The sequence below is a fragment of the Culex pipiens genome, chromosome 2, assembly GCF_016801865.2.
Source record: "Culex pipiens pallens isolate TS chromosome 2, TS_CPP_V2, whole genome shotgun sequence".
In the NCBI taxonomy this organism is placed as follows: Eukaryota; Metazoa; Arthropoda; class Insecta; order Diptera; family Culicidae; genus Culex; species Culex pipiens.
In genome coordinates this window covers 21,248,706-21,269,635 of record NC_068938.1, presented here as the reverse complement: position 1 = coordinate 21,269,635, position 20,930 = coordinate 21,248,706, and the positions used below count along the sequence as shown (strand labels likewise).

General features: G+C 38.9%; 2 protein-coding genes across 6 annotated transcripts in view; both read right to left on the bottom strand.

Moving 5' to 3' along the window:
- The window catches only part of LOC120428895 (uncharacterized), a 40,071-nt gene that overhangs the window by 17,330 nt on the left and 1,811 nt on the right, over positions 1 to 20,930 (bottom strand). Inside the window, exons 5-18 of the mRNA XM_052708979.1 lie at positions 20,553 to 20,897; positions 20,297 to 20,488; positions 19,986 to 20,231; positions 16,403 to 16,600; positions 16,086 to 16,349; positions 15,780 to 16,019; positions 15,481 to 15,720; positions 15,180 to 15,416; positions 14,869 to 15,117; positions 12,652 to 12,951; positions 8,408 to 8,656; positions 5,477 to 5,718; positions 4,595 to 4,643; positions 4,308 to 4,532 (exon numbers count right to left, since the gene is read on the bottom strand). Of these exons, the coding sequence (XP_052564939.1) occupies positions 4,308 to 4,532; positions 4,595 to 4,643; positions 5,477 to 5,718; positions 8,408 to 8,656; positions 12,652 to 12,951; positions 14,869 to 15,117; positions 15,180 to 15,416; positions 15,481 to 15,720; positions 15,780 to 16,019; positions 16,086 to 16,349; positions 16,403 to 16,600; positions 19,986 to 20,231; positions 20,297 to 20,488; positions 20,553 to 20,897 (3,276 nt within the window). The remainder of the gene's footprint in view (positions 1 to 4,307; positions 4,533 to 4,594; positions 4,644 to 5,476; positions 5,719 to 8,407; positions 8,657 to 12,651; positions 12,952 to 14,868; positions 15,118 to 15,179; positions 15,417 to 15,480; positions 15,721 to 15,779; positions 16,020 to 16,085; positions 16,350 to 16,402; positions 16,601 to 19,985; positions 20,232 to 20,296; positions 20,489 to 20,552; positions 20,898 to 20,930) is intronic.
- LOC120428885 (zinc finger protein 883-like) lies at positions 3,736 to 13,101 on the bottom strand. Of its 5 annotated transcripts, XM_039594020.2 has the most exons (9): positions 10,889 to 11,017; positions 9,273 to 9,598; positions 8,719 to 8,901; positions 8,408 to 8,656; positions 8,110 to 8,349; positions 7,807 to 8,058; positions 7,508 to 7,744; positions 7,066 to 7,452; positions 6,858 to 7,000 (listed from the first exon to the last, which is right to left on the bottom strand). In XM_039594020.2, the coding sequence occupies exons 2-9, from the start codon at positions 9,588 to 9,590 to the stop codon at positions 6,944 to 6,946; spliced, it is 1,923 nt and encodes a 640-aa protein (XP_039449954.1). In that variant the 5' UTR covers positions 9,591 to 9,598; positions 10,889 to 11,017; the 3' UTR covers positions 6,858 to 6,943. The 5 variants fall into 5 exon arrangements, with proteins under 5 accessions (XP_052563581.1, XP_039449954.1, XP_039449955.1 ...); XM_052707621.1 differs by lacking the exons at positions 6,858 to 7,000; positions 7,066 to 7,452; positions 7,508 to 7,744; ... (3 more) ...; positions 9,273 to 9,598; positions 10,889 to 11,017 and adding exons at positions 3,736 to 3,982; positions 4,046 to 4,249; positions 4,308 to 4,532; ... (2 more) ...; positions 5,389 to 5,718; positions 5,788 to 5,872 and having other exon boundaries at positions 7,807 to 7,947; XM_039594021.2 differs by lacking the exon at positions 10,889 to 11,017 and having other exon boundaries at positions 7,807 to 8,052; positions 9,273 to 10,305.

Genomic DNA, 20,930 nt, shown 5'->3' with positions numbered 1-20,930 from the left:
CATCAAAAAGCAGCGTTGAGCTTTCGCTGGATTTGTCTATTGACTGGGATGACATGCAAACTTATAAACTAACAAATAAACATTCACACTGTTACAAGAAAGTCGGCTGACTTTTTTATTCATGGTGTCGATCCAAATCCCAAAATAAAATTCCCTGACTTTTCCCTGACCTCTCCAGACCACCATTTTTTTTTATTTTCTATTTTTTACTAACATATTGTTTGGAGCGTTTTTATGGTTTCATGCATTTTTCTTTTTGAATGTTGGAAATTCATGATATTTAAAAACTTCAATGACTATTTTATTTTATTTTTTTCTAACGATGGATTCTGCAAAAACTTAAAAACTTTTTTTTTATTTTGTCAATTATTTTTTTCTCATCGAACATCCAAAATGAGCAACCATAAAAATTTCCTATGTTTTATTATTTGGTGATGTCATTTTAAATGTTGCCCTTTACCAAAAATCTAGAGTTTTTTAATAGGTCTTATAAAAATAGAAAACCCAATAGCTTATAGGACCTTTTCAAAAAACTCTAGAAATAATTCATAATTAAAATTGTTGCAAATTTCAAATTGCGATTAGTTGATTTCACTTCATTTCCCAAAGGAAATTTAAAGTTTTAAAAAAATCAATTGACAATTTTAATTAAAGTAAGAAGTTATGTTTAATTTTAAAATTGTTGCCTTTTGCCGAATTTTTTAACGAATTAGGCCGATGCTAGTTTTGATTGTGTTTCTATTAAAAAAAACTAATGCTTTTGGAGACAAAAACTTGAAATAAATATGTAATTTTGCAGAATCTTAAGAAAGATTTAAAAAAAACTGAAAAACAAGTTCATGTTTACGGTTTAAAAAAAAGATCTAGGTCTTTTTCAACAATGTTTGTATTTAAAGTAAACGGTTTTCTGGTTATTTGAAGATAACATCTTCTTAGATAATTATACAAAATAATATTTTTGCTATAAAATTAAAAAAAAGTTTTCTGCCTTGACCAGAGCCTACAGACGAGCTTTTCAAAAAGTCATTATTTATCAAACTTAGACATTTGGGTGTTTTGGAATAGATTACAAATTTAAGCTCGATCTGACCACGGGAACTCCTCCTTGTAAGCCCTTGAATGTTGTTTAGGAAACATATGTAAAATGTAGTTGTTTAATCCCTATGAAATCTCAGATGCTGGATCTTAATTAAAGTTGAAACAACTTTCCGAAGAGACCATAATTTATAAATTCTTGAACTCTCAAATGCCTCCATTCAGGGTTGTTACGGAGAAAGCGAAAAAAAAAATCCGCGCCACCCCAATCCGCGCAAAATCCGCGTCATTTTAAGAAAAATAATTTTGCGACAAACATACAAAAGAGTTTCATAATAAATTCAATGTTGTAATCTCAGAAGGCAGAATCAAGAAATGCTGAAAATACCAAAATATAACTAGAGGGAAAGGCAAAACAAACATTTTGGCAAAAAATAAAATAAAAAATTTCAACATTTAGAAATTAAGATCTAAAAACTGAATCAAATCTAAATAAAGAAAAATAATAAAATTTTAAAATTGTAATAAATCCTCGATCTTGAGATTTTAAATTTAAGATACAGTTCATACTCGATGATCTTACCAAAGCGTCACTTAGAAAAATCGAAGCAAATTTTCCTACATCTTCTTCTCAAAATTTCTCTAACCGAAAAAATAACTCCAAAAATACTTCAAATTTTATCAAGTTTTCTAAGATGGTAACAAGAATGGCAGCATTCAAGAACCTAGGAATTTAAGAATTTAAGAATTTAAGAATTTAAGAATTTAAGAAAGAATTTAAGAATTTCAGAATTTAAGAATTTAAGAATTTAAGAATTTAAGAGTTTAAGAATTTAAGAATTTAAGAATTTAAATTTAACAAAACAATGACTTTTTGGCGGGCATTCAGGGGTTTGAAGTTTGGAGCATCCTGGAGCTCGGTACAGACCTTCAAAGTTTAGCATTTTTTCGAAAAATTGGTCCCAGCAAAATCAAATGGCGTCTCGGGCGTCGCGAGGTGCGACGCATATCTTTTTAGCCGGGGACGATTTTTCGAAAAATTGCCAAACTTTGAAGGTCTGTACCGAGCTCCAGGATGCTCCAAACATATACCAAAAGATGCGCAAGAATCTGGCCTACACACAATGTGGCAAAGTTTGGCCGGGAATACATTCAAATGCATCATCAAGGGCGAATTTTCAAAAAGAAATGAAATGTTGTTTCGTTTTCGTTTTCGTTTTACGGAGCAAGGTGGGGGACGCGGCCTCAAGTCAATCCAAGTCCGGTTTCTTGTGGAAAAAAGGGTAGTGGCCGAACTAGTATTGCATACCAAATGAACACCACCGGAAGATATAGGGGATCGGGAGGGGGAAGGTGAAAGAAAATTAGTGTAGGTGTGAGAAGTAAGAACTTGGATGATATGAGCAGTTACGTTAATCTAACTTCTAACTAAAACTGAATAAAGGAACTATGAAATTATAATTTAATCTAAAACTAATTTGAGATTTATACAAAGGAAACCTATGATGTACTTCAAATTTAAAGGAAATCAAATAAATTTACTGGTAAATGAATGATGAAAACTAACTTATCAATGGCATTTTTTCTGGGCTTCGTCCTGTCGCGTCCGTCAGTAGTCTTGTCGTACATTGCAACTAACTTTAATTTAACTGATCATTTATGTCCAATTATTCATTTCAGAAAACTAACTAACTTGAATCAACAACCTCAACTAAACTGTCTGAAAGTAACTTGAATCTCAAATCCCCGAAATTTTAATTACAAAGCCAAACATTCCTTTACCTATTTGTTAAACCTGTCTTGCTGCTTCCAAAAACAATAAACATTAATGAAACGTTCATATTTTACAAGTTGAACACTCGTTGTTAATACGACTATTTCGTGCCTTCCATTTCATTAGGGCACACAAGCTTTGCAAACAAGAGTGTATCCCTATCATACCTTATGTAAACTATCATTAAAATTTTGAGTGAAAGAGACACAATCCTGTTCACACCTGTGTGTCCTTTTTAAATGTTAGGCTCTGTTTGATCGTCAAAACTCCAGTAGATCCTCGATTCGCAACAATGGTCGATACAACCATAATCCGAAAACCGTTAGTTCAACAGATTAACGAATTTTGTCCGATATCATTTCATTATTGATTGATCGAGACTCTATGGATTTTTTGACAATTCAGAATGGTTAGTATACCACTTCAATTGAAATCAGAAATTCTGATAGCATTACTAAACTGGCTTACACATAACTGAAGTCTGGAATTATTAAACAACCTAGAAAAAGTTACAAAAAAACTAACTATTCCTCCCCATTATCAAACGGTTTTACCTGTTCCTAACAGATTTCACGAACAAGAATATTGAGACTCAAATAAAAAATTTCAATATCTTGCAATTTTACATATTATAAAAGGTGTGATTTCTATCAACACAAGTATATAAATATAAAATAAATGTGTGATATATATCAACATCGGAAACCATCTTTGCAAATAGCCCTGAAACGACGGCAACGTGTGGCTCCATCTCCAGGGAAAAAAAAAAAAGAAATGAAATGTTGTAGCAATATTTTTAAGATCATCGAAATTCTCTGACCCAGCTTAAATTTCCCTGACTTTCCCTGACTTTTCCAGGTCAAATAAAATTCCCTGACAATTCCAGGTTTTCCCTGACTTTTCCAGAAATCGACACCATGTTATTTTACATAAATCTCCTGTTTTATTCCATATAACGAAAACTGAAGTAACAAAATATCAACTTTCCTCCATTTTTACATTTTCATGTTGTTTCGGTTTGTTTCCACCATGCTTCGCCTTAACATGAGTGAGGTAGGAATCCTTGCGAAAATACGTGCGGTCACATTCGGTACATTTATGTACATTTTTTGCTTTTTTATCGTCGTCATGTCCCTGCTCGTGTACTGCGAGCGATTTGGGTGATCCTAAATACTGCAAAAATGAAATAAAAATGTTATTATAACTTTATCAATAAAAGAAGTAAATTCGTATTACCCTTCCACATAACTTGCACCTGTAAAGACCTTTTTCGATAGCCTCGTGCATTTTGACGTGCCTGGCTAACAGAAGCTTCTTGCCAAATTTTTTATCACATTTTGAGCATTCATACGACAGTTCTCTAGGTTGAGTGACTTCTTTAATCTGTCCCTTTCGATGTCTCCGCATGTGCGTGTCAAGATTTTGGGCAGAACCACAAAGCTAAAAAGAAACATATTCGTTTAATGGTAAAACAGCGCTGTAACTAATTTATTCCTACCTTTTCGCAAATATCGCACTTGTACATGCCATTTCGTATATTTATATGTCTTTGCGCATGGTTGTTGTAGGCACGCCGGACGGTGAACACCATACCGCACTCGGGACATTGGAATGCACTGTGATCATTTCTTACAATTATAACTGGAGGTGGAACTGACGGCATTTCCACGTTCATTTCGTGCTTCTTTGTGTGAATTTTCAACTCGCGGTCAGATGCGTGTCGCTAAAATACAGATAGGAATTAACTAAAGTTGATAAATAACATGGAGTGCCATTGAAACTTACCATACTGCAAATCTTGCATTGATATTTGCCTTCCTTCATGGCCGCGTGCCTTTTAAGGTGTCTAGATAAGATGCGTTTTGTTTTGAATGTCTTGTTGCACTCATCGCATTTTATTACTTCACTTAGTTTTTTGATAGATGCTTCGTGCCATGCCTCGTGTTTTACAAGATATTTTTCTGATATGAAAGTCTGAAAATATTTATCGATTAATAACAAACGTGACCAAAATCTGTCTGGATAAATTCTTACTTTAGGGCACTTGGGACAGGAAACAGTTCTTTCCTTCGTCACTAATAAATGTTTCAAAATATGTTGCTGGCACAAGTGTCGCTCCCCAAACGTTTTGTTACATTTACTGCAGATGAAGACTCCATCCTCTTCCTTCACGGAAACTTGCAAAGCTTTTTTTGCATATTGCTCGTGAACTCGTTTCATGTGACTGAGAAATTCCGGATTCGAGGCAAAAGCCTTATTGCATTCTTCACATTTGTACAACTCTTGTTTCAAAGCAGTATGCCGTCGAATGTGTCGCTGCTGTAGGTACAGAAACTCGAATTTCTCGTCACATTCTGTGCATTTGAATTGTCCGTTTTCGTTCGTGATGGTTTTTGGAAACTGTTTAACATCCGGTTCGTTCAAATCACCCTTTTTACTTGATACTGGTTTAATAAGCTTGGATACTAAATGAATACCCTGCAGGTGAATGGTCAAAGCATATTTATCTCTGAATCTCTGTAAACATTAAACATAAATTAATAAATTGTTGCCACTCAACGAATATTATACGCTTTTACCTTATCGCAAATTTTGCATGTAAACTTTCCCTCTTTAAGCATCCTATGTTTATATTTATGCGATCTAAAAAGCTCTCGATTGGTGTACGATTTGTTGCATTCTTCGCAAACCATGATTTTTTTGTTGGGGTCTTCTTCACTACCAGAGGGAAGTTGCTCCTCGCTCTCCACTTCCGATGGAACACATTCGTCTTCTAGGATAACTTCCTCCTTGACCACAGTTTCGTAACAGAAAGAGGTCGTTTCTTTAGATTCTGGGTGGTTTTGGCTATCCTCCAGTGTGGACTTCATTTCGAAGTCGGATTCCGTTTTCACTGAGAATTCTTGCATCTGAATGGAAAATGGGGTTAAAAGCTTCTAAATGCTATTCGGAACAAGCAATTTGCTCAAAATACGTACATTGCCGAATTGAGATTACAGGATATCTCTGTGTTTAAGTTAATATTCCAGATGAATCTTGGCTATCACGTTCGTTTCGTCTTTACTAGATAAGTGAAAGTAACTGGAAGACTTTCAAAACTTTTGTTGTTGGCGTTATTGTATGTTGTTGGTAATATAATAATGACAGGTACACTGACAATATTATCTACCCCTTTTGTGATTATATTTCAGCTAAACAGACGAATGAAATCAACCGGCGGCTGTACGAATGGTTTAGTTTGTGTAATCACTAGAAGTAAAAGTGTTGTATGGGTTGAGCTGATAAATTGTATGAAAAACTGGGAAACAAACTCAGACAATAATGATTTTTGAAAATGGGTGCACACTACACGCAGAAAATGTTTTGTAAAATCAGCCTGTACGAGGTTTTTTTTTCTTAACTTATTTTTATTAGGTCTTTTTAGGTGCTGTGACCAGGTTGGGATTGATTGATTGTTGAGGCAATTGCAAACCTCTTTTTACACCTAAGCTTCCATCCTCCCCGGGTTTCGAACTGACGAACTTTGGATTGTGAGTCCAACTGCCTACAAGCGACTCCACCGAGGCAGGACCCAGGGAGACTCATACACATGGATTGAGCTATCGACCTGACCTCTAGGTTAGACCGGGACCAACATTTACTTCCCTGTCCGACGGAAGGAGTGATCAGACAAATTTCGTCCCAAAATTGGCCACCAGGACCTTCAAGGATCAAACCAAGGATCAAACCCAGACCGACACGCTTACTGGGGGAACTTTATTTTAGAGTTCGTTCAAGCAAAATAAAGTTCGGTTCAGTGATGTTATCTTGTTTTAAAGATGAGTTTGTTTTGATTTTAATTCGCAAATTTGAGATCACTGAACCGAATTTCAATGTGCTTGGTGATTTTGCCGAAATCTAAAAAGTGACAGTTCTATACTTGGCGTTTTCAAAGTAGCTGTTTCGTTTGAAACGGAATCCTTATACGATTTGATTTGAATTCTGTTTCAAAATTCGAATTGAGGTGACTGTGAGTCTGTCGGAACTGAGAACAATACTGAAAGCATGATCATGTCCTCAAATATTTTTATTGCGTATTTTCACAAAAAAAAGCTTCTCCAACTAAAATAACTCAACGGAAAACATAAACTTCCATTACTTTGCAGGGTGCCTTCTAGTATGAACCTCAAGTTCATGTTTGGATCCCATTTTCTGAAAGGAAAAGACAGTCAGTACACATTTCCAATCCACCACACAATGTAAAACAAGAAGCCAACCTTCCCACACACTTTGCACTCGAACTTCCCGCTTCTTATGGCCTCGTGCCTCTTAAGATGCCACACAAACGACGACCGTGAAGCACAAATGAAGCCACACTCGGAACACTTAAACTTTTCCAGCTTGTCCTTGCCTTCATGGATCTTCTCGTGTCTAGCCAGTTCTACACCAGTGCTAAAGAACTTGGCACAGATCTTGCACTGAAAGGTGCCACTTTCCACGGCCTCATGTCGCCTGACGTGTTGGATAAGGTATTTTCTTAGGGGAAACTTCTTTCCGCACTCGGGACACTCGAAAGGAAAATTGTCCTGCTGCGTCGGTGCGATAACCTTTCCCGCTCGATGTTTCCGTATGTGTTCCAGCTGGTTCCTTCTGGTTGGACAGCACTAAAATCAAGATGTTTCAGAATGGATTTGAGTTATTATTATATAGAGTGCTTACCACGCCGCACGTTTCACACTTGAAGGTTCCGTTTTTGACGTTAACGTGCCTAAGAGCATGAGTGGAATAAACCCGCTGTTTGGTGAATATTAAGGCGCAATCAGGACACTTGTAAACGGTGTGGTTGTTTCTTTCCAAGATTATTGGGGGCACTTTCTCTGTAGAAACAATCGTTGTTTGTTGCTTCCTAGCGTGCATTTCCTCGTGTGTTATCAGCTCTCGTTTGCTTCCGCAGCGCTGAAAGAGTTTAACAAATTTATCTGGCACACACAATTTAAAGCATCAGTAACAAAAGATACCACATCGCACAGCTTGCACGGAAATTTGCTCTCTTTGATCGCTTCGTGCCTCCGAATATGCCGATTCAACAGACGCTTTTCCCGGAATGTTTTGTTGCAATCGGTACATTTGAATTCGCTGGCTCCATCTTGCGACAAATCGTCCGAATCTGATTCCTTCTCGCTGCTTGAACCACTTGCAGAAACGTCCTTCGAAGATTCGTGTTCCACTCGATGTTTTTCCAGGTACGTTTTGTTAACGAACGTCTGTAACTTCATTTAATATTTACTTGTTCGCACGAATATGCTCCACTCAACGCTTACCATTGGGCACAATTTGCACTGAACCCTGTCTCGCTTTACATAACCATGTCTCATGAGATGACGCAAAGCCGCACGCCGTTGTTCAAAGGTCTTCTCACACGCTGAACACTTGAATATGCCGTTTTCCTCCTTCATGGTCGCTTCGGGACATATCGAGGCAAACGGGTCATTTGACAATTTGGATTTGTGGTTCTCATGAGCTCGATCATGCCTCTTGAGCTCGGAGCTTGTTCTGAAACTCTATAATTGCTGCATTTTAAAACAACTAAATTAAACAAAAACAATAAAATTAACATACCAACTCGCATATCTTGCACTTGTACCGTTCTTGCTTCATAGCAAGGTGCTGCCGAAGGTGTGAAGTGTAACTGTTGCGGACCTCGAAGCGCTTATCGCAGTCCGGACACTTGAAGAGGCCATTTTCGTCCTTTTCCTCAGCTTTGGAGTCCCGTTCATCTTCCGATTTCAACTGTATTGCTTTGATACTTCTTTTCTCTCTGTGCACATTTTGTACATGTTTCGTTTGCGCATTTTTGTCCGAAAAACACTGCAAAAGGAAGATAAAGCTGTATTGTTTTAATTCAGATCAAATAATAATAATTCCTAAACCTTATCGCACAGTTCACACCTGTATCTCGCTTCCTTCACAACTCTATGCCTGTATTTGTGCAAATAAAATATATGCCGATTTGGGAATGTTCTGTTGCACTCTTCGCAAACCCAGGATACGGGATTCCCCGTTGCCTTACCCTTGCACTTGTGACGGCGTTGTGCGTTGTTGTCTGGAAAACGCTAATATGGAGGCACAAATTACTTTTGTAATTGATGAGTTCCAATAGAGATCTCCACGGTTTCTCTCACGCACACCACGATTCTGTGTTAGTATTTGTATTTGAAGTATTGTTTTGGTTTTGATCGACTGTGATTGGCTGAATTCCAAGCAGCTGATTATTGTTTACACTATTTTTACGCAGACATAGGCAAATCGAGTAGACCAATCGTCTGTAAAAACCAGCTGTTTACCACGTGCTCGTGGTATAATAAAGGGCACAGCTGATTTTGACAGACGAATTAATCTACTCGATTTGCCTATGTCTGTGTGTAATTTTGTTACAAACTAACACACTCTCGCTCGTGGATATCTCTATAGTAAAAAGAATTACCCTTTCGCACTGTTGACACGCGAACCGGCCAGTTTCCAACGCTTTATGACGAGTCTTGTGGGCACTGAATGATTTAGAGGTAGGGTACGATTGGTTACATTTTTCACAGTGCCATTCTGTGTTGCTCGGCTGGCCTGCAGATTGATTTTGCAAAACTTCAGTTTGATCTTGACCATCATCTTTTTCGGGTGAGGGCTCGAGCTCGTCCTCGATGATAAGTTCTTCCTTTACTAGGGTTTCGTAACAGAATGCACTTGGATCTTCCACGTCAACGTGTTCCTGTTTGGCCACCGCAGAAAATGGTTTAGATTCGGCCATTTATTGTCCTTTGAACAATAAGATTTTGTGATAGGAAGCAACTAAAAACCAACGGAAACACTTGATTGCTTGCTCAGATGTAAATTTGTTTACATCAATGTTATCGGCAAATTGGCTGCGTGCGTTTTGAATGTTATGACAGTTCAACAAGAATTACACGATAAATATGATTTTATACTTACCTTATATTACATTTATTTGTCCGAACCAGTTTTGCTAACATCTCCTTAAAATCAAGTTATCGAGGTTTGAATCACGGTATGTTTCGTATAACAAACTTTCGCTCTAAACTTTTGTCTTCCTTGTAGGGTCGCCGCAACCGGGCCACGACGTACCGGACGCAGCACCATCGTTGCCGATCATTAACCTCCCAACCACCCACTGGTCTCATGTCCGCTTCCGTCGTGTCCAGTTTAGGATTCCGCCAACCCGTTCTAGCACAATTTAATCACACTCCCACTTCCGCGCCAAACATTATTTAGAAAGACGAAAACCCTACATTCCTCACCTCAATGAGGAAAGGTTATAAAATCACTCGAAAAATGAAGTTTTTCATTTGACCTACCGTCAAGTGTACAGACTCTACTCCACAATGAGCCTGCCGATACCTAAGTTACGGCTTGCTGAAAAATTGTCAGATGGAGCAATATTGATGTCGAGAAGATCGCTAGAGAGTCGACTGATTTCAGTCTGCAAAGACGGTGTCTTCAAAATGGGCAGCAGTAGCAGCACGCAGAAAAATGTTTTGTAGAATCAGCCTGTACGAGGTTTGATTCAAGAAAAAATGTGTTGAATATAATCAACGCAGATTTTGCGTTGAAACAAACCTTGATTTTCTCAATTCTACAAAAATCTTTTGTTGTTTTGAAAAAGTTGCTTTGACGTTTAGCGTCGATTCAACAAAAATCTTGATTTTCAAATCAACAAAATGTTTTGTTGATTCAAATATGCCTTATTTTTCTGCGTGAGTGAAAGCAACAAAGAAAGGGTGAAGGCCCAAGAAATCGCTCTCTCTCCTTTGTTCTGCTGTTCGTAAAGCTGTTTCATTACCCCTTTCCTTTGGAGCTGCGTATTGGCCCTTATGTGTTGATTATAATTTTTTTCCATGCCGAATCTCAGATATTTTCATTAAATTTATGTCTGGATCTATTGAATGAGCAGTGAAAAGATTTTTTTTGAAAAGCCAAAAATTCTAGATTTTATTGCGTTTTTGTTAAGTTAACTTTGTGCAATCACCCTCAATGGATCGTTTCGTGTCGGATTAGTTGAACACGAGATCCAAAGAACTTGGCACATACCTTGCACTGGAAAGTGCCATTTTCGAAGGCTTTATGCCTTTGCACGTGTTTGATTAAATAAACTCTACGTGAAAACTTTTTGCCACATTCGGTACATTCGTAAAGAAGATTATCCGGCCGTGTTTGCATGACAACTTTTCCCTCTCGATGTTTTACCATATGCAACGCCAATTTCTTCCTGGATGGGCAGCACTAAAAAAATAAATAAATCAGAGAAATGTTAGCAGTCGTTAATACTGTATCCATGGTAGACACTTACGGTCCCACAAGTTTCACACTTGAATGTTCCGTTTTTGACGTTAATGTGGTACTGGGTATGGGTGAAATAGACCCGCTGTTTGGTGAATATCAAGGCGCACTCGGGACACTTGTAAACGGTGTGGTTGTTTCTTTCCAAAATTATCGGAGGCACTTTCTCCCCAGACAAAAGCATGGGTTGTTGTTTCCTAGCATGCGTCTGCTCGTGTCTTTTTAACTCTGCTGTGTTTCCACAGCGCTGGAAATATTTTACAAATTTAAACTGCATACAGAGTGAACAAAAATGAATTATATAATCATAACTACCATATCACACAGCTTGCAGGGAAATCTGCTCTCCTTGATAGCTTTATGCCTTTGAATGTGAAAATCGAACCGACGCTCGTTCCAAAATGTCTTGTTGCAATCGGTACACTTGAACCCGCCGTCTTCAACCTTCGCTGAATCTTCCGAGCCACCGCTGCTAGTTGATTCACTAGCCGTAACGTCCTTTGAAGTCGCGTGCTCTGTTTGATGTTTTTCGAGATACTTTTTGTTGGCAAATGTCTGTAAAGTTTCGTATTCATAAAATACTTTTAGCATGAATAATTGAGTACGCAATATATACTTAACACTTACCAATGGACACAAGTCGCATTGGACCCTTTCTCGCTTTACATGGACATGTCTCAGGACATGACGCAGACCTTCGGGCCGTTGTTCAAAGGTCTTCACACAAGCTGAACACTTGAACATGCCACTTTCTTCTGTCAGAGTTGCTTTGGGACACATCAACGCATACGGGTCGCCTAACATTCTGGAATTGTGTTTCTCATGGGTACGTTCATGTTGCTTCCGTTCGCCGCTTGATTTGAAAGCCTGCATAAAATGTCACATGAAAAATCAACAGGAATTTGAAGAGTAACAAGATAAATAATTTCATACCGATTCGCATATTTTGCACTTGTAAAATCCTTCCTTCAAAGCGACATGTCGCCGAGCATGGATAATACATTTCAATCGGTACTTGAAGCGCTTGTCGCAGTCCGGACACTTAAAGAAGCCATTTTCGTCCTTTTCCACAACTTTGCGAACCTTTTCTGCTTCCGACTTACTGGCGTCCCTTACCAACTGTTTTGCTTCAGTCTTTATCTTCTTTTGGTGCGCATTTTGTTCATGTCTCGTGAGTGCGTATTTTACCTTGAAACACTACAAAAATAGTTCATTAAAGTATTGTTTTTATTCTCATAACTAACCCGTACCTTCTCACATGTTTCACACTTGTATTTGCCTGCCGACACAACCCTATGTGAGTAAATGTGATGTTGAAAGGTGTAAGGATTTGAGAACGCCTTGTTGCACTCTACGCAGACCCAGGATTTGCCATCGGAATTTTCTGTAGACTCCCCCTCACATCCTTTCATTTTGTGAAGGTTTAGTGAACGGTTATCTCCAAATCGCTGAAAAGATTTCACAATTCCAGTAGAAATAAGTTACTTAGAAAGTGAACTTTTTGAATAATTTACTTTTTCACACTGCTGACACGCGAACCGGCCAGTTTCAAACGCTTTATGGCGCGTCTTGTGCGTGCTGAAAGCACCTGAGCTATGGTACGACTTGTTACATTTTTCACAGTGCCATTTTTTGTTGCTTGGCTGGCCTTTCGAGGATTTCGGAATGTCCTCCAAGTCGCTTTCGTCTGCTGCAGTTCGATCCTGGCCATCATCTTTTTCGGGTGAGGGCTCGAGCTCGTCCTCGATGATAAGTTCTTCCTTTACCATGGTTTCGTAACAGAACGAGCTTGGTTCTTCGATGTCCACGGGCTCCTGTTTGACCACCGCAGGAAATGGTTTAGATTCGGCCATTTATTATCGTTTGAACGGTAAGTGTTTGTGAGAAGAAACAACAATCAGGAAAGGAAACACTAGATTGCTTGCTCTGAGATTTTGTTTATAAAAATCAATGTATAATCGACAAATGGCTGCGTGGCTCTGATGTGAATTTGTTTACATCAATGTTATCGGCAAATTGGCTGCGTGCGTTTTGAATGTTATGACAGTTCAACAAGAATTACACGATAAATATGATTTTATAAAGTTATTTAATCTTACCTTATATTACATTTATTTGTCCGAACCAGTTTTGCTGCACGGTATGTTTCGTATAACAAACTTTCGCTCTAAACTTTTGTCTTTTGTCTCATGTCCGCTTCCGTCGTGTCCTGTTAAGGATTCCACCAAGCCGATCTAGCACAATTTGATCACACTCCCACTTCCGTGCCAAACATTCACTCTCAACTGTCCACAGCGTAAACATAAACACGCGCCTGTTTTCATTCGCTGTTAAAACCAAGTACACGCTGCAGTAAGGAATAGTCTGTTTTGGGTTATTATTACCCGGTTAATATAGCCGATTCAGAGAAAACCCAGACACGAGAAATTCTAGCAAGATTGGTACTGCTAGAATGATTCTAGCAGGCCTGCTAGAACTCTGTAACAATTTTATTAGAAAATTCTCACAGAAAAAATCTGTCGAAAATAACGTTATTTTCGCTAAACCGCTTTGTGGCAAATGTAAACAAGTCCCGCAATTTTGTCAACTTGTTCGGAAAAGTTTCTTTTGTTCGAGGAGGAAGACGTATTTTCCTGCAACATGAAATTTCGGTAAGCTAGACCAAGAAAATTTGCTCTAAAAACTAATAAATCTTTTATTTTTCTCAACAGGAAAATAAACAAGGCGGCTTTTCTACACACATATTGCGGAAAAGTAAACAACACCGTCAAAAGTGCAAACAGTGTTTAAGAGTTAAAGTGTGTTAAAGTGTAGATGGTGATCAAATAATGTCAGATGGAGCAATATTGATGTCGAGAAGATCGCTAGAGAGTCGACTGATTTCAGTCTGCAAAGACGGTGTCTTCAAAATGGGCAGCAGTAGCAGTGAAAGCAACAAAGAAAGTGTGAAGGCCCAAGAAATCGCTCTCTCTCCTTTGTTCTGCTGTTCGTAAAGCTGTTTCATTACCCCTTTCCTTTGGAGCTGCGTATTGGCCCTTATCACGGGTATGGGAGCGTTCTTTCATTACGTAACGCGAAAAATCGGACTTTTAGACCTCCTCCCCCCCTCGTAACAAAATTTCCATACAAATTTTAAAAATTTTGTATGGAGCGTAACACGGCCTCCGACCCCCCCTCTCCCCCCTACTGCGTTACGTAATAAAAGAACGCTCCCCAAGAGGCAAAAGGTGATCACGAATATTTTTGGCACTTTCGTTAAAAATATGCGGTTTTGCAAAAACAAATAACAAAACCCACTTTTAACAGTAGTTGGACTGTCAAACTTGTAATTCGTTACTGATTTGGTCGAAAATTTGTTAAAAATAATTAGTTTTTTTGCAGCACCCCTTTTAGACGGACATTTCTGTTATCACCTTCTGGTTCCTTGGATTGACCATGGATATTTTCACTGTGTAATAAACAGGGCAGCTACCACCACGTGGCGCCACTGTTTCGAATGAGAAAATAATACAGGTTTTTTTCAGACAAGTTTCAATCCCGTGCCCTTACGTGTTGATTATATTTTTTTCCAGGTCGAATCTCAGATATTTTCATGCAAGTTATGTCTGGATCTTTCATGCGATATATCGTTGGATGAGCAATCAAAAGATTTTTTTTGTGGAGTCAAAAATTCTAGTATTGTATTTTTTTTTAGCATTTTTGTTACAGTTAACTTTGGGCAATCGCTCTCAATGGATCGTTTCGTGCCGGATTAGTAGAACACGAGATCCAAAGAACTTGGCACATACCTTGCACTGGAAAGTGCCATTTTCCAAGGCTTCATGCCTCTGCACGTGTTTGATTAAGTAAGCTCGACGAGAAAACTTTTTGCCACATTCGGGGCATTCGTAAAGAAGATTATCCGGCTGTGTTTGCGTGACAACTTTTCCCTCTCGATGTTGTACCATATGCAACGCCAATTTCTTCCTGCTTGAGCAGCACTAAAAAAACAATCAGAGAAATGATAGCAGTCCTTAATACGGTATCCATGGTTGACACATACGGTACCACAGGTTTCACACTTGAAGGTTCCGTTTTTGACGTTAAGGTGGTTTTGGGCATGGATGAAATAGGCCCGCTGTTTGGTGAATATCAAGGCGCACTCGGGACACTTGTAAACGGTGTGGTTGTTTCTTTCCAAAATTATCGGAGGCACTTTCTCCCCAGACAAAAGCATGGGCTGTTGTTTCCTAGCATGCGTCTGCTCGTGTTTTCTTAATTCTGCTGTGCTTCCACAGCGCTGGAAATATTTTACAAATTTAAACTGCATACAGAGTGAAGAAAAATGAGTTAATCATAACTACCAAACCACACAGCTTGCAGGGAAATCTGCTCTCCTTGATAACTTTATGCCTTTGAATGTGAATATCGAATCGACGCTCGTTCCAAAATGTCTTGTTGCAAACGGTACACTTAAACCCGCTTTCTTCAACCTTTTCCGAATCTTCCGAGCCACCGCTGCTGGTTGATTCACTAGCCGTAACGTCCTTTGAAGTCGCGTGCTCTGTTTGATGTTTTTCGAGATACTTTTTGTTGGCAAATGTCTGTAAAGTTTCGTATTCATAAAATACTTTTAGCATGAGTACGCTAACTTAACACTTACCAAAGGGCACAAGTCGCATTGGACCCTTTCTCGCTTTACATGGACATGCCTCAGGACATGACGCAGACCTTCGGGCCGTTGTTCAAAGGTCTTCTCACATGCTGAACACTTGAACATGCCACTTTCTTCCGTCAGAGTTGCTTCGGGACATATCAACGCATACGGGTCGCCCAACATTCTGGAATTGTGTTTCTCATGGGTACGTTCATGTTGCTTCCGTTCGCCGCTTGATTTGAAAGCCTGCATAAAATGTCACATGAAAAATCAACAGGAATTTGAAGATTTACAAGATAAATAATTTCATACCGATTCGCATATTTTGCACTTGTAAAATCCTTCCTTCAAAGCGACATGTTGCCGAGCATGGATAATATATTTCAATCGGTACTTGAAGCGCTTGTCACAGTCCGGACACTTAAAGAAGCCATTTTCGTCCTTTTCCACAACTTTGCGAACCTTTTCTGCTTCCGACTTTCTGGCGTCTATGACCAACTGTTTTGCTTCAGTCTTTATCTTCTTTTGGTGCGCATTTTGTTCATGTCTCGTGAGCGCGTATTTTCCCTTGAAACACTGCAAAAATAGTTCATTAAAGTATTGTTTTTATTCTCATGACTAACCCGTACCTTCTCACATGTTTCACACTTGTATTTGCCTGCCGACACAACCCTATGTGCGTAAATGTGCTGTTGAAAGGTGTAAGGATTTGAAAACGTCTTGTTGCACTCTACGCAGACCCAGGATTTGCCATCGGAATTTTCTGTAGACTCCTCCTCACATCCTTTCTTTTTGTGAAGGTTTAGTGAACGGTTGTCTCCAAATCGCTGAAAAGATTTCACAATTCCAGTAGAAATAAGTTACTTAGAAAGTGAACTTTTTGAATAATTTACTTTTTCACACTGCTGACACGCGAACCGGCCAGTTTCAAACGCTTTATGGCGCGTCTTGTGCGTGCTGAAAGCACCTGAGCTATGGTACGACTTGTTACATTTTTCACAGTGCCATTTTTTGTTGCTTGGCTGGCCTTTCGAGGATTTCGGAATGTCCTCCAAGTCGCTTTCGTCTGCTGCAGTTCGATCCTGGCCATCATCTTTTTCGGGTGAGGGCTCGAGCTCGTCCTCGATGATAAGTTCTTCCTTTACCATGGTTTCGTAACAGAACGAGCTTGGTTCTTCGATGTCCACGGGCTCCTGTTTGACCACCGCAGGAAATGGTTTAGATTCGGCCATTTATTATCGTTTGTACGGTAAGTGTTTGTGAGAAGAAACAACAATCAGGAAAGGAAACACTAGATTGCTTGCTCTGAGATTTTGTTTATAAACATCAATGTACACCCTTAACAAAAATCATGATTTTTTGAGTTCCAAATCCCACTTTTCATACGAATTTTTCAGTTCAACCCATATAACCATTTTTATGGTTGTAGTACCTGAACTCAAAAAATCGTATGAAAAGTGGGATTTGGAACTCAAAAAATCATGATTTTTGGTAAGGGTGTATTATAATCGACAAATGGCTGCGTGCGTTTTGTATGTTTTGACAGCTGATTTACACGGTAAACTTGAATTGATAACTAATTTCTCATACACTCAAAATAAAAATCTTGATGAGCTGAGTTTTTTATCCCCTCGGTTATCGCACTTTTTCAACAAAGTACTATTGTTAATTTGATTTGGTTAACCGCGGTGGATTTTCTTGAAATAATTCGAACTGTTGAAAATCCACCGAAGCATCTACCGGTGGATACTTTTCTACCACAGTTTTTTATGCGATCAATGTGGTGGATGCTCAGTGTTGCGTTCCTCACGCGCTCGTGAGCGCCCACTTTTCACTCATTCGTGAGGAGGAGCGCTGTGCGAGCTTGCTTACGTTTGCCCGCGCTCACGTTTGCTCCGTTTTTTTCAGCTCGCGTTTGCCCCACCCTCGCGCTCATTTTTCGCTCACGGAGCGCTCACTTTGGAAGTATTGCGAATCGTTTAACTTTTTGAAACAGTTTTTAGTTTTTCAATCCTAGTTAGATTTTGTACTTGAGGCGCAGCATGTCTGTGGAAACAAAGGAAGGGTATGAGCGCGTGAACAAAAAGGTCTGTAAACCTTAGGGGTATGTTCGATTCAATGTTATATGCTTGGTTGATAAAAATATAAAATTAAACTGTTTTATGTACCTAAACAGTTTGTTAGCTACCATTCCAGCGTGCAGATCAGAATTAGCATCCATTAAACAAAATTCATTCCATTTAATAAATCGTTCAGTGCTTGGAAACGGCTGATAATTTTTATAAAATTAATCTTTTTCTTTCTCATTCTAGAAAATAGGGTAAAATTGTTGAAACAGTTCTCTTTTTACAAAAAAAGTCTCCAAATTGCTAGTGTTTGAAATAATATAAATTGTCATTGTTATGTTTAAGCACATAAAGGGTGGCTTCTATTCCGTCAAGTAAATTATATCTAACACTTCCGCTACCAAGCCTCTGAAAATATTTAATTACAGATTCAATAAATGATTTTTTGAATATGGACATTCTCTAAAATGTTCCGAATATGAGGGATGATTATAACTTTTATAAAGTTTACTACTGTTTTTTTAAAGGTCCAATAAAACTTTTTTTTTGTGTTTTTAAAACCACTTTGTTCAAAACTCCGGATTTTAAAAACTTAAAATAAACATTTGTCAATCAATTCATTTTTTTTGTGCATATCAGCATCTCTTCACGTCAATGATTTGTTACATTAAGAATGAGTTAGCTCTTTGTTAGCACACTCAAGAGTTCTGAATTTAAATAGAAAGTATATTTCGGTTCGTTGACTAAATCCATTTTATTGCTTACTTTTGTTTGTTTGACCACTTTCTTGTTTGTTTTTGCTGCCTGTGCTGAGATAGTTCTAGAAACTTCGTTTCAAACAGGCAGATGCTTCAACAGGGAAAACAACTACCTACTTTGGCTCACCAGCTCACGTGAGCGCAAAACGCTCCGGTGAGCGTGAGCGAGCACGAGCTACCTGTTAAAAACTCACGCTCCAGCTGGAGTGAGTACGCTTTCCGTGAGCGCTCGCTCATTTGCAACCCTGTGGATGCTTTGGTGGATTTTTGACAGTTCGAATTATTTCAAGAAAATCCACCTCGGTTAACCAAATCAAATTAACTAAAGTACTCAAATTTATCAGTTCAACTCATATAAATAACATTTTTTTAAAGTGGGATTATGAACTCAGCCAATCATGATTTTTATTTATGGTGCACCTAGGTTGCTGTTGATAAGCAAGCAAACAGAAATAAACAATCAAGTGTTTCAGATTTTGATGATAGGTTCCTCATCCATCCAAACGTTTAATCAATGGATATTAAAGCTTTCTGCCGCTAAAGACCAATAAATGGCCGATTCTGACTCAATTCCGAACCGCCAACATCATTCTGCTACGAAACCGTAGTAATGTAAGGTACGCACTTCGGAAGGAATCGGACAAGAAAAATTTCAAATGGGCAGCAGCGGTAGCGAAAGCAAGTCAGAGAGGGTGAAGAAAAGCCCCAAGAAAACATTTCCTCTCTTTTGTTCGGCCGTTCGTAAAGCTGTTTCTTGAACCCCTTTCTTTTGAAGAGCATACCAGCCCTAAAGGACGAAATTGATGAATGAAAAAGATGAACTCCAAGATCAAACTGAAGTTTTGCAAAATCAATCTCCAGAAGACAATGGCACCTTGGGGATCATTCCCAAAAATCGAACCACAACTCGAGTTTTTAAACGCAGTTTTAAGGATAATTACAGAATTTTAAGAAATTCTTTTTTTTTGCTGGCGATAGCAAGCTTTCAGGAATTGATTTGAATCCAGATTTTTAAGTGAAGATGGCTGTCATGTCATGGCACACTTTTTTTGTAATGTTGGTATCACTGCGTGATTTTAACATTTCGGGCGTGCACCATTCGTAACGCCATCTTCGCTTAAAAATCTGGAAAGAAGATATCTAAAAACTGATGTCCCGTTTCATCTTAGTTGAAAGCATCATTAAAATAATAAAATCATTTATTCGTTGTACAACCGAAACAAAGCGATCACGCTCTCGAGCGCAAACGTTTTCATTTTCTTTTCGTCCGCATCATCTCATGACTAAATTCATGTTTCTTGAGTTCTGCATGCGTCCCGTGCTTCTGCAAAGATTTTTTTTTAATTTCATAATTTTTAATATGTTTTTAAAAAATTAGGTTAACATACCCGTCCACAGTGCTTACACTGGAACCGCCCAGCCCTAATGTTGTTGTGCTTGTTTAGGTGAACTCGCAGTTTCCCCCGGTCCGTGTAGGTTTTGTCGCACTCGGGACATTTTAGCTCAACCGTGGCGGACGTACTCAGGCCGTCCTCCGCTGGCAACTCGGTTACGATCGTGGATTCCCGATCGAAATCGTCTCCAGGATGGCTGACCAATCGGTGCTTGACCAGGGCTTGCAGCGAAACGTAGGTCTGAAATGACGTGTTTTTTTTTAAATTAGTATTTTGTTTTTAATTTCAAAAAAACTTTTTCATACCATTTCACACAACTTGCACTTGTAGAGACAATTTTTGGTTATCCTTTTGTGCGATGTAACATGGCGAGACAATGAATTCCAGCTGGGAAAGTCTTTGTCGCACTTGACACAGGTGAAATTTCCGTCCGGATTTTGGCGGAGGCGCCGGTGCATTAAGGTGTGGCTGCCGAGCATAGACTTCGTTGGCATGTTCTGCGGTGGTAAAAAGGGGGTTTATTCAGTATTCACAGCTTGGGAGGCCAGTTGAATTGCTTACCTGTCCGCATTCCTTGCACTTGAAGCGACCTTCGCTGACGTTTCGATGTCTTCGCATGTGCTGATCGTAGGCGACTGGATTCGTAAATGTTTTGCTGCATTCTGGACATTTGTTGGATGATGTTTCGGCACCTTCCGGAGGAGTTGGCTCGGTCTGGATTTTAAAAGGTTTTATCCCATGGAAGCGATGCATATGGCTGACGCATAGAGTTCGCTGGATGTAGACTTTGGGGCACTCGCTGCACTTGAACAATCCGTTCTCGTTCGTTTCGACTACGATGGAATTGGCGAGTGTTCTCTCGTGTATCTTCTCGTGCTTCCGAAGATGCTTCTCCGACTCCCAGAACTGGAAAATCAAAACTATACTACGTGTCGTTAG